Genomic DNA, 16,828 nt, shown 5'->3' with positions numbered 1-16,828 from the left:
TGGGTATTATGAAAATAGATAATAACCTATGGCAAGGGGAAACTAGACCACCATTTTCTACTGCCTCTAATGCTTCAGCCTGGATGTGGGAGGCTTTGGGGATGGCAGTCTCCCTTTAGAATTTTGTGTAAATACTCACATTTGCTAATGTGGTTATATGACCTTCTTGTAGAAGCAGGTGTGTCTCTTTTTTTTTTTTTTTCTTTCAAATGTGGGAGAATTTGCTGCTTGTGAAAGGTGAGGAATTGCTTTTAGCTACAGCTAGGCATCCATGCAGGCAAATGGACAGCTTTTTCAGTGCACATTAATGCTGGCTGCAGAGCTGACACCTGTTGAGCTTTGGGATTCTGAGCAAAGGGCTGTAATTTGTGCCTAACAGCTGGCACACCTGGGATCAAATATGGTCCTTGTTTAATGTTTGTGAGCTCCAGCAGTCCTGGGAACAGGACAGTCCAGGACGAAGAGTTGTTAGCTTAGCAAGTAGCAGGAGTAAAATGGGATGCTTCCTTGCAGGAATAACTTGCAGACACTGTAAGGGCTGTGTGAAGGAAGCCCAAGTGGTGACATGATGATACAGATATACTCCCTTCCATGAAAAATATGTGACTCTCCTTGGGTAGAAGTAGTCAGTGATGTAAACGTTGCTGGGTGTCTAAAGGAACGTTACTCACCATGTCCAAAGAACATGAGCAGATAGATGGTTCTGTTCCTATGGGCTTTGTGCCTTGAATTAGATTTGTGGTTACACAGGTGAATGGCCTTTAGGGAGGAAGGTTTAAAAACCTTTGCACTGGGCTAACTTGTGACCTAATAAATACTTAAATAGAAGTGATTAGAGGTAAGACTTCCACACATCACCTATTTTTGTCATCTTCAAAAGATGGCATAAAGCTTCCTTAGTATGAAGCAAACAATGCTGTTTAAACATTATTTTAATGGCAGTCAAAAGAAGCACTTTAAAAAATGTGCAGTGTCAATTTGGCAAATTCATCAGCACTGCAGAGGTTAAGGGGAATAAATTTTGTTTCCTGTGTTGGTTAACTTTATTTGGTGGGACTTTATCCATTAATTATGAAAAAAAAAATTAAAGAAGGCAATAGAGCTTTTCTTCCTATACACTAATGAATGTACTCTATGAAATGAGAATTTTAAGATATTTTATCCAATCAGACAGAGGTACTAGGTACCACAAGACTGGGGGAGGGGGGAATGCAAGCCAGAATTGAGTTTCACAGGGTTTTTTTTAAAAGCGCACATAAGGTAGCATTGACTGCTACTTAATATTTCTAAATATTTTTTTATGGTTATATTTATGTAACATTTGAGACAAGGTAGGTCTGGAGCACATGATCTGTCATTAGAGTGCGTGCATCATGCCAAACTAGGGCAGTAAAAGGATGCTTACTGCCCTTCGAGTAATTTCCAGTGCACCCAAAAAAGCACATTTAAGGCAGAGATGACTTAATACTGGTATAATTGCAGCATACGTGCTTGTTGTCAAGAAAAAAAAAAGGATGGCCTATTTCTACCCTAGTTGTAGAAACTTTCTTATAGCCAACTTCTAAGCTTACACTATTGAGCACACACGTTGCCTGAATTTGAGGAACACTCTTGTGGAAGTTGTTTGCCAGCCTGGGCTGCCAATTCATGTTTATTTCTTATTGGAAAGAGTAACTAGGCAGAAGGAGGTCATAACTTCGTGCCTGGGTACCACAATACAGTGATGAAGGCACACTTACAGATATTGTATATGGGCAGAATATCTGCCACTGAAATTGCACAGACTTAAAATATGTCTGCCTGTGAACTGCAGCATAAGGTCAAAATTAAATTTCTCACGTACTGCTGTATGTCAGCGTAGTCTTGAATGTGGATGTATTTGGGACAGTGCAGTGGGAGGATAAATTCTTTAACCAGCTGCTCTATTCAGTGCAACATTATTGATCTGATGCATTGGAGCATTTAAAATCTTGATGTCTTTTCTGAGAATAGCACTGCTAATGAATAACTGTTTACTTTTTTTCTTGCAAATAATACCTTTTACTATGCTTGATGACAAGCACAAACCATAATTAAAGATAAGGTATTTTAAAAGTTTATTACATACCTTTGTCTAGATTGGATTGTGGTTGGATTCCAACATAGTATCTTTGTGTCCGTAAGATCTACATCAGTTAAGCACAGAATAATCTTAAAAGAGCTGTGATTCTTCAACAAAAGATATACTTGAATTCTCACACCTCAGTTATGTTGATTACATTTGTGATAGTTTAGCAATTTCTGGATATTAAAACTGTGTGAAGAAATGTTTTCAGTTAATAAATAACTTCTGTGAAAGCACTTGATTTTGTGGTTTGTTACCTTATTCAGTGTTGAATTGACAAACTGACAGCAGCCATATTAAATTCAGTCCCTCAGATCTGCACAGAATTTTTTGTTCTGCTGGCTTTAGCACTGGAAAAAAACCACACTTCTTTGTATCCACATGTTCATGAGGTGTAAGATTTTCGTTACCCCAATTACAGTCCCTTGAATCTAAATCAAATAGTTGACACTACTTTGACATACTAATATGCCGTCAGTCATTGTGTATGCAAGTCTTTTATGCTGAATCAAACATTTTACCGCACCATACAGGCTCTGTGAATCAGAATGCCTTTCCGTACTTCCAGTATATGATTACTTGCATAACTTTTTACTTCATTTATTAAGATTTAAAATAGATTTTTGGTAGGGTTTTTTTTTTTTAATTTCTATTTAGTTAATACAGTTTTGAAGCCTCAGAAACAGTCTTCTGATTTCCAACCCAACTTAGTCATGGCTAATTTCCATTTTATTTTGTTATGTGACCCTTTATACAGCTGTTGCTTGACCCTCACTGCCTGTCCTCTCTGTATAATAAACCCTAAATAAAGTGTTCACCTTTCTACTAGATAATAACATTTTTAGCTTAAATAGGCAGAAATTTTCTCCAGCCACAGTGCACCTAGATCACTCTACGTAACACTTGTCCATTGGTATGCTGAGCTGCTAAAGTTACTTTGGCTCCTCAGAACGAGTGAGGGAGGCTTTTGATGCTAGTAACACTGATCCAATACCAGTAAAGATTTTTCTTTTCCAGTTCAGAAACAGGCAGCATAATCTACCCCTAGCTAACAGCAGTATTTTGGGTTACACATTGCACACTAGTATTTCTCATTACTGCAAAGCAGCCATTATATTTACAAACACTCAAGTACTGAATTTGCTATAGAATAAGCCACACAATTTGTGAAAACACCACACTTGGCATGACAGCTGGTGAATACTTACACACAGCCAAATAAACCAAGTAAGGACAAGAACCACATGAAAGCTCTTACTGTGAACTACAGTATTTTTTTTCCCTCTGATTTACTGAATTATGTTACTCTCTGAAAAAATACACTGTTTTGCTTTTGTCAGTAGGAAGGGATCAGATATTGCACTGCTTTTAAGTTTGAGTACAGACATAACTATGCTAAACAACATAATCTCTATTATCCTGACCTAAGTGTTCAATCCAATACAGAATACCATGTCTAAAACAGTACCTGACAAATTCCTAGAAGGAAAGACAAAACTTTATTAGTAGTTACATAAATGTAGTAATTTCAGGTCAGAAATTCCAGTTACAATACATTATCATTTGCAATAAATAACATTTTCTAGAAACAGATTCCTAATATAAATTCTGTATGTAATAGCTCACCCATCCACCCACAGGGAGACGTGCTTCCATACAGAGACAAACTACTGATGTGTGGCTCGTCTGCACTTGATTCATAGCCTGTACAAAAGAAAAAATGATTTGCCTTTTCTCCCTCCTTTTTAACATTTTATTTCTAAGCTTTTAGGTTACCTCCTTTGCCTTGGAGAGTTCAGGATCTAAAAGATACGTGAAATGCATTCTCCTTTGCTGCAGAAGTACGGGATTAGTATTCTAGTCAGGGATCAACAATAAGCAACAGCTGATGTTAAGAAACTCTTTAATTCACCTCTATCCCATTTCTCTTATTCTAAAGGAATGTTTACCTCTCTCAAATCTTACATAAATGGCTCAGAAGACTAAAGTAGCTGTCATTTTATTACCACCATCCCAAAGCTCCAGCTGACTACAGCCCATTATCAGCATACTGAGGGGGAAAACTAGTCACTTGAAGCTTATAACAGGAATAGGAAATTTGCCTAAGAACTCAGTTATTTCAAGAACATCAGAACTGTCTAAGGAAAGTTAAAATTCAGCATAGAGAGCATACACATGCTCAGTCTCTCTGTTAAGTTCATACACTGTTAAGTTCCCCACATGTGTGCACACTTCTGTTTGCCCACAAGACACCAAGAAAGAAAAGGAAAATCAGCATCATATAAGCAAGCACAGCTGACAGCACAAAACAGATGCTTAAACAGTATCTGAATCTGATATATCTGACAGGAGGAGACTGCTGAGACTGTTTATCTAAAAGGAAGCAGTAGAAAATGTATTCTTACACATGAAACAAGAATAGCCTTTTTTCTCTTCCCCAATCCTCTGCAATTACACCATGCACATTTTGCTTGAATTTCTCAGCAATCTACTCAGTTAATATGAAAGGCTGAACCATAGGACAGAGAATTTGGATATGCATCTCAGCAGATTGGCCAAAATTTTGTTTTGTATTGCAGTAGCATTTTATTTAAGAAAATTAAAAACACAAGCAATGACCTGTTTGCAGTATGGCACTTTCCTGCTGCATGTACACTGCGCTGAGTACTGGAGTACTGAACCTGTGTAATGCCTCAGGCAGCAATGGTAACGACGTTTTTCTCCAAAATACACTCCTTACTTGAAATGCAAGCAGAGGCAGTCCTTCTACATAGCTGGACAATATCTGCTTGTGCATACATCAGCGTTTATAAATGTAAAACCAAGATGCAAATGAAAATCTAATGCTTACATCAAGGCACTGTAAGTATCAGCATGCTGTCTGCCTTCAAAGAGATGCAGTACCTTATCAGTGCCAAACTGAATTTATTCTTTATTTTCAGTGGACTCTGAGCCATACATGACAAGCTGTATCTGGTCTCCTCTGCTTTTCAGTGCCGATGAGACTGTTAAGAATATCCTCATCCGTATTTCACAAAGAAGCTGCCTGCACTCTTTCTTTATAGTTCCATATTACGAGCTAGCCTGGTCTTATGTAAGAGGAATGACTTCTTCTCCCAAGGAGGTAGAAGAATCAAACTAGTAGAATTAGAAGCAGCTCAAAAATTTAAACTATATTCAACTTCCAAAACATAAGTAAAATATTGTTAGCAACAAAGATGTCAAAGCATCATCTAGAGAACAGAATTTAGTAAGCAATTACCACTTGCTATTGCCTTCTACAGTAAGAAAGTGGTCTAATGTTTCTTATTTGTTAGAGTGAGAAACACTTAGCCAAATCATGCATATGTTCTCATGGTACATGAACTTAACACTGATCCAAGGATCTGAGCCCATAGCATGTGTGTGTGGGAGGAGGAATAGCCCTGGGAATTCTGCAGCACTGAGGAAAGCAGGTTTATGACTCCTGTAGTTGCTTTACTAGAGAATCAGTCTTTAGTTTTCTTTTAAAGAAACATGTCTGAATTTAAAGTCCTTGAAAGAACAACCTCCTAGGCTTCAGCACCAGCTTTTAAAACACAAAATAAACCCAAAACACTCAAGTGACTGACTTCACAAAACTGAAGAATGCTGCTGACTGCACTGACATGTCCCAAGAAAGAAGCTTATAGATGAAGGCACACTGGACGCTTTATGTAGTAGAAGCATTAATGAGAGCATGGCCAAAACAAAGTTGTAGTTGCTTTTGCAATTTTTTTTTTTTTTTTTTTTAAATGCATGTTTCCAAGAGCATAATTCCTGCCAGAACATTTTGGGAATTTGTGCAGAATGGATTAAGCTCAACATTTTTATTTAAAAAGGAAAAAAAAATAAACTAGTATTTTGTGTGGGCCTTAACTTTCTTCAGGAATGCTTTAAAGTGAACATTGTCTTATTACGTTAACACATTTGGAGCAAAAATCGAAAGACATCAAAAGCTGACCTTGCTTTTATTGACAAAGTTATTTAAATATATATAAAAAAATACATATATACACACACACACTCAGGAAGAAAGAGAGCGAGATAAAGTAGATTTGTTTCAATAAATAGCCTAAAACCCCCATACAGAGAGTTAAAACTTGACTTCTGAAGAAAGCAAATCATACTATTTATACTGTATCTTGCTGGTGGGTATGGGAAAAACATGGAAAACACTTGCATTAGCCCTTTTTAGCTCTTTACAGCCTCTCCCACCACTATGACTCCTGCAGCTACACTGAGCTCTCCAGAGAAATACAGGGCTGGCTGGGCACAAGATAAATGCTCCTCAGTGCAGCATTAGTAGCATTAGGGACTGTTGCTGGCTGCATTTCAGAATCAAAGGTACGAAACCAGTTATGAGCATGCCATGTTGCTGCAACTTTTGACTACTGCTTCCTTCCAACCTAGACAGTTCTTCAGAGTTTTGCCCAACTCCATTACAAGAAAAGTGTAGAAGCCACAGTGCTCAACCCAACTACTCTGTTGTGTCGGACTTCTATGAAAGGATGGAGAAAGCCTCAAAATTCTCCATCAAATTAGTCCTCATGATGGAGGTGGGCTAATGTCCCCTCCCTGACCCTTCTCATCTGCTCCCCTTGATCTCTATATTGCTCCACCCTTTTCTGTTAATGGATTCACCACTGCCATATTAAAAATAAATAAATAAATAAAATAACATGCTGTCCAAAATGCTGCCAGAGGAACATTTTTTCCATCAGAACACATAATTTCTCCAGCTCAGCCCAAGACTCCAGCATGTCAGTAAAGGATTCCCAGGAAAGGCTGACATCATGGCCAGAAAGTACCACTGGTACAGATGCCCCCACAAGTGAGACTTATGTATAAAAGCCAGGTCTTCATTTTGGGATTTCAAGAACAGTATTGGGGGCATGGCTTTAAAGCCTAATAAGCACACTGTAAAGAAATTATACAGATTGCAAACAAGAACATCAGAACTCCAACACACCTATGTTTCTCAAACAGCTAAAGGGATGTCTTTAGGCCAACACATCTGGTCACTGAAGAGCCACAGAAGACAAAGTAAAACAATTTAATGTCCAAATTAAAACCTTCCTCAGTACGAATTCCCATGACAACCAAGGTAGGTGTTGAGCCTCCTGCTCAGCACAGGGTATTTTGCCACAAGTATTTCACTACACAATGCCTAGCACATTCGTCAATTGAGTACTGAGGCTGACAGATGAAAACTCATCTCAGCTAAGGCGTCAGTCTTAAAAGGTTCGGAGCTCCTTCAAAGTGTTCTCTAAGCAAAAGGTTGTTTGGGATGCTCAAAATACTTCTGAAGGTGCATCGCACTGAGTCCTTCCTGCCTTTCTGCTACTGTTTGCTAGCTGGATGTGGCAGACTCCAGAAAGCCAAAGCACTTTCATTGTTACAGAAGCAACCCAAGGCTGGACTTCCCTGCAGGCACCATACTTTTTATGTAAATACAGGGAACATTGCACCCTACAGGACACAGATGTATCACATTTCTTTACAGCTGATTAAGTGCAACTGCTAATTATAAACTTCCCTTGAGAACAAAGACATTTCCATCTGATGAGCACTACCCCAGAAAAGGAAGTCACAAAGCACAGTCACAGATAAATACAATGCACTAAAAATGCCCTCTCTGTGTTCCCAGCCTAAACTAAAAATGAAGATGGAGCCTGTGGTCACATATTGCTTTTTATAGCTGTGAGGGAATTTACCTACATTGGCTTTTGTTATTTTAGGTCAGGATTACAATCACACTGCTTCTCCAAGAGAGAGACAGGAGCACAGGATATGAATCTGTATCAGTTACCGCTGTTAGTAGCGTAACAGCTCTGGCTAGTTTTGTAGCAGTGATACAAGAAAAAAGGCCTTCTGAAGTTCCGACAAACATTCAGCATGAAACATGCAAGAAATAAGATGTGCTTTCCTTGCTCCTACAACAGTGACAAGAGGAGTTAGCTGACTATCTAATCTTCCTTTCTTCCTTCCCTCCCGTAACTGTGCTAGAAATTTACTTGTCATCTGCAATTAGTTGATATTTTAGGAAGCTTTCAGTTTGGGGAAAACAGAGGTGGGCCAACATGTTTCAGGTGTGTTGGACCAGCGTGTCCTGTGCTTTTACCCTCATTCAGTTATCTGTCTTTGGAGCTGTAGTTGAAGGAAACTCCATTTCTGACAGATCCATTCATGAGTGTTTTAGGATTCTCTCTTTCAATTTTCTCTCTGCTGAAGATAGTGTCCTGATCACTGTCAAACTCTGACTCAGAGACCATCAGACTGGAGTTGTGTTCTGTACTTCTGTGTTTTATACCTGACAATAAAAAAGCAAAACGAATTAATTAGAAAATTTTCACATTTTAGTAACAACTAACCATCCTCTCCTCTGCTGTGATATGAAGTGAAAACATTCTCTGCAATCCAGCATAACAGCGTGCATCACTGCCACCACTGATACAAAAACTCATCTAGGAGGTATCATATACTGTCAGGCCAATACTCCTCCGACTTCACTGCAGGCCCATCACTTTATGGCTCTGAAATGTGAATATATGCATTGAAATTTGAAACAATTAAATGATCTTAGTACATGTACTTTTAGCTAATGTACTTTTAATAGCTTGAATCTGGAAATTAGTCCATCCATTCAACTATCTGATCAACATGAGTAGCAATGACAGGTCATGTTTTCTACAGAAATGTTGTGTCTGTCTTTCTAGGATAGCAATTTCTCAGGATGATTTTATTTCCCTGGATTCCAATTATTTCCTCTGCTGAAAACTGAAACTCGGGTAAATCAAAATGTATGTGAACAGAGGGTAACACCTGAAGTCTACTGATGTTTAACAGGGCACTTATGGACCAGGAGGGAACTGCTGCACAACAATAAAAATAGCTCCAAATTAAAAGTATGCACAGGGGAGGAAGGGTTACATGGAGAAAGTCTGTGGGACAATTAGGTGTTCTAAATTAAGATTAATGAAGAAGCTCAGAGCAGTGCCTGAGCCCAAGGCCTCATCAAAGTAATGAAGTGATTCTCCCCCAGCCATTTCATTGTCTATGCTTGCCTCTGCCATTCCTAAATTTGTAGACCAGCTTTTGGGCTCCTCCTGACTGCAGGTGTCAATTCAAATACACTGACTTTAAGCTTGGTGGATGAGTTCTCAGCTGAAACAGACAGTGCTTACCATATTTTGGCCGTAGCTCCATTCTCTCCTGCTCATCTATGTTATCTAGGATAGTATATTTTGTTTTCTTTCTTATCTTTGTCCTCTTTCTGCTAAAAAGAAAGTTACCACAGAGATATTCAGTTCTCACATACGCACATAAATCCTCTCTCTCTCTCCCTTTTCATGCACATAGCTATGTATCCCAAAACACAGAGCCTCATTGTATTTTCACACCTCCACTTAAAAAGCTCCAGTTTATACTGATACAAAGCAGCTGTACAATCTGGACCAGAGTATAATTTATTTTCTCTCTGATACACAAAGATGAACAAAATAAGAAAGATTGACTTGCTTTCCTAGGCTACAGGGGTTCAGTTTGCTCAATTTCAACAAAGTAACAAGGTACAATATATAAACATTGTTTATATATATTGTTTCCAAATAAAATTTCTGTAGGAACTGCAGTTTTGGTTGGGTCTTTATTTTGGTTTTTTGGGTTTTTTTTTTTTTTTGGTGGTTTTATTTTTTTTTTTCCCCTCTCTCTCTCTCTTTAAACTGAGAGAATTACGTGGTGCTTGTCTGGTTATGCTTACAGAGAAGACCAGACAAAAACAGAGACTGGCTCCCTCATATATAAGCAAAGACAAAGCCCTAGTCTGCAGGCAAATCTCCACCTGTTATTTCTTCATTTAAATTCTCCCGCAGCATCTGCTTCCAGAATGCTGCAGAGATCATCATCTCTACGTTAAGTTTCAGCTATTTGCAGGAGTTACTCATCTGCTTATTAATACAGACAGAAAAGTCCCAGAGCTAGAAGAACAGAGACAGAACTGGTTCGTTGTACTGGATCGAGAGGGAATAAACAAAGGATTTCAGGGTAGAAATAAGGGCATTCACACACGAAACCAAGGGGGCACCTCCTAGAAGACGCTGTCACACCTCCAGCACTTTTCTGTCCCTCTTTCTCATAACTTTGGAGGAGGGTGGGTGGGTAGTGCCCTTTGTCAGGGCAAGGATTGACTCTGGTAATGTCTGAAGAAGCACTCCCATCCAGACTGCACAGTTCACAGTAGAGAAGCCACCTATTGCTCAGCCCACATTACAGCAATAGCCAGCCACTCAGCCTCCCCCCTACAGTGTTCTAAAAATTGGAGTCCATTTGGCAACTCAACACAGACCTTTAAACCTCCAAAACTCCTGCCAAATCGTGGACTACAGTGTAACTTTCTCCTGCAATTTCCAGAAGGCAAAGGGCACCTCTTGCAGTTCTGTCCTGTGTAGCACTTCCTTCGTCTTTTTCACACTTATCTGTATCAACCAGCCCTCACTCTCTGGCACAGGCCACATAAGGACAAAGGACAGAAGCAGCTAAACTCCATAAACAACCCCTTTCTCATCAAATTCACACAAGCCTGTGAGGCTCCACCCCACACTGTGGGAGCGGAGCGGGACACGCTTCTATTTAAACCTTTATACTAACAGCACAGCTCCTTCAACCATTAAAAAGGAAATTGGTATCAACTCCCACGCATTTCAAATAGGACCCTGTACATAATGCAAAGACACCCCAGAAAGTTAAAAATCTAAAAAGATTTTGACAGCATTTCATTTTTTTTTTTTGCTAACACTTGAACAAGCCATCTATTTGCCAGGCTTCTTGAGTAGCAGCAAAAACACTTGCTCTGGTGACAGAACTTGCAGGTGCTTATCACTTGAAAGAGAATTTCTTTTTGGGTCACTAGGAAAGATGGGGGGTGCAGAGAGGAAAACAACACACAGTAGTTGGCAAAACTGTATAAGGAAAGAGGAAGCAAGATGTTTGTGTGACTGAGATCACTGGAGTATTCCTTGCCTCTCAGCCAGATGCAGATCACACCTCCACCCTTTCTGTCCAAGGCGGACACCAGGTTGGGAGCAGCTCCTTTCCCATGGCCTAAAACACTCCTACATCAGTGACCTTCACACTGTGCCTCTTTTTTTCCTTAGTATGAAGTACCTGGAGGACTCAGTGGGAGACGATGAAGATCTGAAATATACTCTGAGCATTTTAACATAACTTTTCTCTTAACATGAAGGATACTCCAGTATCAGCTTTTTGTTTTTTGAAATGCAGAAGAGCACAGAGCCAGAAATGGATATTAATTTTTTCAACAAAACTGTATCTATACAGAGATAGCTACAGGAAGCACCTCACATGTATGAAAAGAGTTTAGTAGTTTAGTGCCAAGGCCTGGACTAAAATGTGGCAGTTGTGTGCAGTTTTTGCATATACCCCATCAAAAAGAAACATAAATAATATTTACCTTTTGCAGCAGCAGATGCAGAACCAGGAAAGCCCTACTACAACCACAATCAAAATAAAAACAGATACAGTCACATAGAGTATACTCCACTCTGGAAAAAAAAAAAAAAAAAGATATGCAACAGTGCTTTGTAAAATAATATGAACAGGATAATTTCTAATACAACTCTATTAAAATAACCAATCCTGAGGAATGGGGAGTGGCAACAGGAACTAAGGAAAACTTAACATCTTAACATTCTCAGAAGAATCCCTGAAAATTTCAAGCTTCCAGACTGAAAAGTGCACTTTTGAAAATATTCTTCCACTCCAATACCTTTTGCCATCCCAAGATATCCGAAGCCTATGTGGGAACTGAAAGTCAAGGGGGCATGGTTCCCACTTTAGTTGCCATTCTCTAACTGAAACAAACACAGGTGTCCTCTCGGACTGGCATTTTAGTAATGATTTAAATGAGCAGCTGATTAGAGACAGATCATTCTACCAGCATGCTTACGTTTGTAAATCCAGGAAAACATGAGAAGGATACAGAGAGATGCGCAATAATGTGAACTCCACCATGTGTATACTCACAATTTGAGTGTTACTTTTACACTATGGAACAACACAGCACTAGGGCAGGGCTGCAGGAGGTCCCAGCCTCAGGCTTAAAACCTCCTGTCCCATTTCGGTTGGTCAATTAGTCTTCACTCACTGATAGACAGACACATAGCCCATGACGACTTAATGGCTTGTAGCAAGCTCCTTATAAATTTCTATAAGTTTACTTGAAGACTAGTGCATTGCTCATCATGTCTCCAAGCCGGCACAGTACTAAGGGTTGAGCTGAAGTAGAAGACCAATTTAGTTAAATTGGAGAAGAGGAGGCTCTGGGGAGACCTTATAGTGGCCTTCCAGTACCTAAAGGGGGGCTACAGGAAAGACGGGGAGAAACTGTTCAGTAGGGCCTGTTGTGACAGGACTAGGGGTAATGGTTTTGAAATAGAGGGAGATAGATTTAGGCTAGACATAACGAAAACATTTTTCACACGGAGGGTAGTGGAACACTGGAACAGGTTGCCCAGAGAGGTGGTAGATGCGCCATCTCTGGAAACATCCAAGGTCAGGTTGGACAGGGCCCTAAGCAACCTGATCCTTGCTTCTTGCAGGGGGGTTGGACTAGATGACCTTTGAAGGTCCCTTCCAACTCTAACCATTCTATGATTTTATGAAATTAATTTTCTAAATAATACCAGGCTTAGCTGGTATGTTAGGCATGCTACAGAACATAGATATGGCTAAGCTGGTGAAATTAAATTGCATTTCTGAGGTGCATCAGGCAAATTAAAAGAAACAGTGAAATCAATCATGTTAAAAAGCTGAAGTTTTAAAGGTGACTATACTGGTTAGTCCAGGACACTGGTACTTTCTTTCCTTAACTCAGATCATACTTCTAGCACAGAAGCATCAACCACTCAGAGAATTTAAGTCGTTGCCTCTTTTTCAGCTTTGCAACAGTAAGATGAATACTACTCAAAAGCTTTGCAATGTCCATGCTATTGAACAACCCTTCCAACTGGCCCCAAATTGTTGCAGTATCTCTCTCTCCCATGACAGACATTTCATGCTTTTCTCTTCAAATGGTGATGCTTTTTAAAACTTAATTTAAAAAAAATATTTTAAATGTAGGCTACTACTGTCAAGACATTAACATTTCAAGATGTCATTCAACTATCTTTCTATAAAAATATACTGCTGTGCTGGAAAACAAAGAGAGTGTTTTAGTCTTCCCTCAGCCTCTATCTCCTAAGTACTCCCCATTCTGATAGGAAATAATCAACAGTCTCATAAGATGACGAGTTACTCTTGAAATACATCCCACAACACCCAAACTCACCACAATTACTCTCTCCATCATTTAAATAACGATTAATCAAGTTTTCCATCCACAATTGGTAGCAAATGCAGCGCTTCGTTATGGGGTCACAGTGTCCATGTCCAGAGCATTTTAGAAGACAAGCTAAGAACAAAACCAAACATAAGGTCAGTTGTGTAAATAGACAGCTTGTTACACATCCTCTTACTGTGAGACTAGATTAGTGGTAAAGCATTCATTTTTCACAACATTCTGGTATTTTTTAAATTTCTCTCTCCTTTGGTGCTATGTGTTAAACAGATTTACAGCTCAGCAGATGCTGACTATGAAGAAAAGGGTAATATAATCTACGCATACAATATTGAAATTGTATGCAAGACAAGAACGGTTTATTCTATCCAGAAATATCGATGAGTTGAAGTTGTGGAATTCAGACCTGCTTCTTTCTGACATATTTGTAAGAACTTCTAAAGTACCTGAGAATTGAGGAATACCAGTGTTCTCAAATATTAGAAGACAAGCATCATACCAATAAACTAGTGTATTTCAGTATTTCAAAACTGAATTTCAACATCTGAGGCCAGAACATTTACATATCTCATATGCTTATAGTAGTAGCTATTGCTAGATCAATGCATCATATCAGACTAAAATAAAAAAAATTATTCCCCTTAAAACTTAGACTAGCAGATTTGCTATGTCAAGAAAAATATGAATGCACATTTTCAAGTGATACCTATGCATTTTGGTAATCCAAATACATTTACAATAGAACAACAGTTCTTTTCAAGAGGTAAATAAAGACAGAATTTACTACAGAATCAATGACTTTTTTATTACCAGAGCGCTCTCACTTTGTTTGCATCTGGATTATTATGCCCTGATTTTTAATCATGGAGAAGTCATATCTGTAATATCTGAGTATCATAAAGGGTTCATATTACTAGTGAAGTTTAAAAACAGGCTTAGAAGTTCAGGCATCTTTTTGGGGATAAGAAAAAGTTCATTGTAAGAAACTCCAGCAGCCTGTCTACAATGCAAATATTAGAAGACTAGGTTATTACACAGCGACCACCTGGCCATTTTGCCTGATACAGACAGACAAAATGAAATTACATTCCAAGCCCATTACTAAACACTAAAAGCCTTGAAGGAACTAAAGACATGAAACATTCTATATGATGGCTAGATTAAGTTTTGCTCATCTTTCAAGTGTAAGCGGAGTATCTTTACCCTTATTCCCCAGGTCTTCCTCATGCAGACCAGATTAAGATGTGCTTTTGCTTGCTGTTACAGATGACGTCTTAAAAGAACACAAGTAAGTGGCACCAGTCTACCACAAATGAACAAGTGTTTTGTCTTCAACATCATCTTTTGGAAAGCTACATCCAACCCTAGACACCAGGTGGGAGACAGAAGGCCATAACACACTGTTTCCAGGTGCTGTGTTAGCCAAATGCCTGCAAAGTTCTGAGATGAGCAAGCACAATACAAAACATACCAGCCGTGTCAACCCGCAGGACTTTAAAAAGCAGAAAGTCAGCCTTCTCTTTCAAAAGCTGCACATGCAGAGTTCGCGAGACATCTGATGCCTTGATCACCTTGGAAGGATGCCCGTTCTGCACGTAGAAAACAACCGCGGTGCTGCAGAAAGAACAGCTAAAGTCATAATTCCTGTGAAAGATCACTTTGTCAGGCATTCAGTTTACAGCCTTTGGTTTTGTTTGTTTCTGGAAAGCAAATGTCACCACTGATAAAGATTAGGGAACTCTATTCAGTCAACTCCATCCAAATGCCATGGACTTAATTCTCAGCTGGGAGCACCAGTAGTTCTCTGGCTTCTCAGTTTCACAGAAGAAAGGTGAGGACAACAGCAAGTGTAATTGTCTCCTTGTTCTTTCTGACTCTTGCTTTAAGAGATGTATATACATCTGCTTTCCCCACTCTCATGGAGAATCTGTCACAAAGCACTCTAAAGCAATCTGAGTAACTTTAGGAAACTGAATTTAAAAGAAGGAAAAGCTCAGGAGCAAGGGACCCAGAGAGCTTCATGTGGGAGTTCTCCCTCCCGCCCCCTTTTTAAGTTGGGTGGTGTTGATCTCATCCTGTATCAGACACTGCAGAGAACATCCACAACACAGTGGAAGCTGTGGTTAAAAATCCTACAACTATAAATGCTAGATTTTCCAAACGGCCTTTTTTTTTTAAGATGTTCCCCAAGCACCAAACAGACACCAAAATGGGTTTTAAATTACCAAGTAATTAACAAGAAGTAATTTAAAGATAACCCACACCAACAGGTTCTACTAATTGTGCTGAGAAGTTTCTCTTGGTATGCACAGCCACCTCCAGCCCTCTACACCAAGCAGAGGAGGTACTTCTACTTCAGAGTAAGATACCATACATAGGAATATCCACTGTGTAGTTTTCTCTGCAAAATATGGATTTTTGGCACCAGTTACCTGGGAAAAAGGTTTATAAAATACTTAAAACATCAAAACCTTAGAGAGGAAGTAGAAGAAAAGGGCAATAAAACAGGTTTTATCGGATACAGCTGGAACCTTATTTTGAAATACAATTCTCGCTTCACTGTAAAAAAGTCTGTCTCATTTGGTAAAATAATAGCACTATACAGAACAAAGACAATGAAACAGAAGCACGCACTTTCTTTAAAGGAATAAATTGAAAAAAAAGAAACTGTACAGAGAATTTTTAATTATTTTTTTAAAACAAAACACTTCAGTTCTGAGCCTCCAGAGAGCTAACTTCATCAATTTTATACCACAGCAGAAATGCACCTTTCAAAGTACATACTGTTCAGAGCTATCGCTTTTTTTTGTTGTCGTCTTAGAAACGATTATTTTGCAACGAATTATGAGCTGTGAAAGAAATATTCCTGGCACAGCAGGATATCTTTGTACCTTATATCTGAGTAGGCTTGTATCTTCTGAACTTTGATATCTGAATCCAAAACATTCAGCAATACAGCCAGCTGTCTCACCAAGGTGTCCTTCTGTTGTTCACTCAGCTGTCCCACTCCAACTTGCAGAATCAGCTCCACCAGACCACTCCTTTTGGGATCTAACAGAAGAACATGCTAATTCTTTCAGTGCCTGGCAAATATTTCAGTACCAACTGAAGACAACGTGCAATACTCAGAAGTTTTTATTAATACTTTATCTTCCTGCATAAGACCCATATCCCTTATAACCCAACCCTTTTGTTTTCTTAGAAAAGTACTTAGCCTACATCTTCACATTCTCTCTGAAACAAACCTGGTGGGTCCTCAGATAGCAACCCAGCTTATCAGTTGAAAGAAAGCACTTCAGTATGTAGTTTCGTTCAGTGTTAAGACGCTTCTATGTGGAACAGCAACTTCT

General features: G+C 39.0%; 1 protein-coding gene across 1 annotated transcript in view; it reads right to left on the bottom strand.

Moving 5' to 3' along the window:
* Positions 1-3,584: 3,584 nt before the first annotated feature.
* Positions 3,585-16,828, bottom strand: part of KIAA0319 (KIAA0319 ortholog) — a 46,768-nt gene continuing 33,524 nt past the window's right edge. Inside the window, exons 15-21 of the mRNA XM_086743150.1 lie at positions 16,370-16,529; positions 14,950-15,092; positions 13,470-13,592; positions 11,595-11,685; positions 9,310-9,401; positions 8,247-8,435; positions 3,585-3,808 (exon numbers count right to left, since the gene is read on the bottom strand). Of these exons, the coding sequence (XP_086599276.1) occupies positions 8,257-8,435; positions 9,310-9,401; positions 11,595-11,685; positions 13,470-13,592; positions 14,950-15,092; positions 16,370-16,529 (788 nt within the window). The 3' untranslated portion in view covers positions 3,585-3,808; positions 8,247-8,256. The remainder of the gene's footprint in view (positions 3,809-8,246; positions 8,436-9,309; positions 9,402-11,594; positions 11,686-13,469; positions 13,593-14,949; positions 15,093-16,369; positions 16,530-16,828) is intronic.

This window comes from Chlamydotis macqueenii, chromosome 2 (genome assembly GCF_036417535.1).
Source record: "Chlamydotis macqueenii isolate bChlMac1 chromosome 2, bChlMac1.mat, whole genome shotgun sequence".
Lineage (NCBI taxonomy): Eukaryota > Metazoa > Chordata > Aves > Otidiformes > Otididae > Chlamydotis > Chlamydotis macqueenii.
This window is presented reverse-complemented; position numbering and strand designations above follow the sequence as displayed.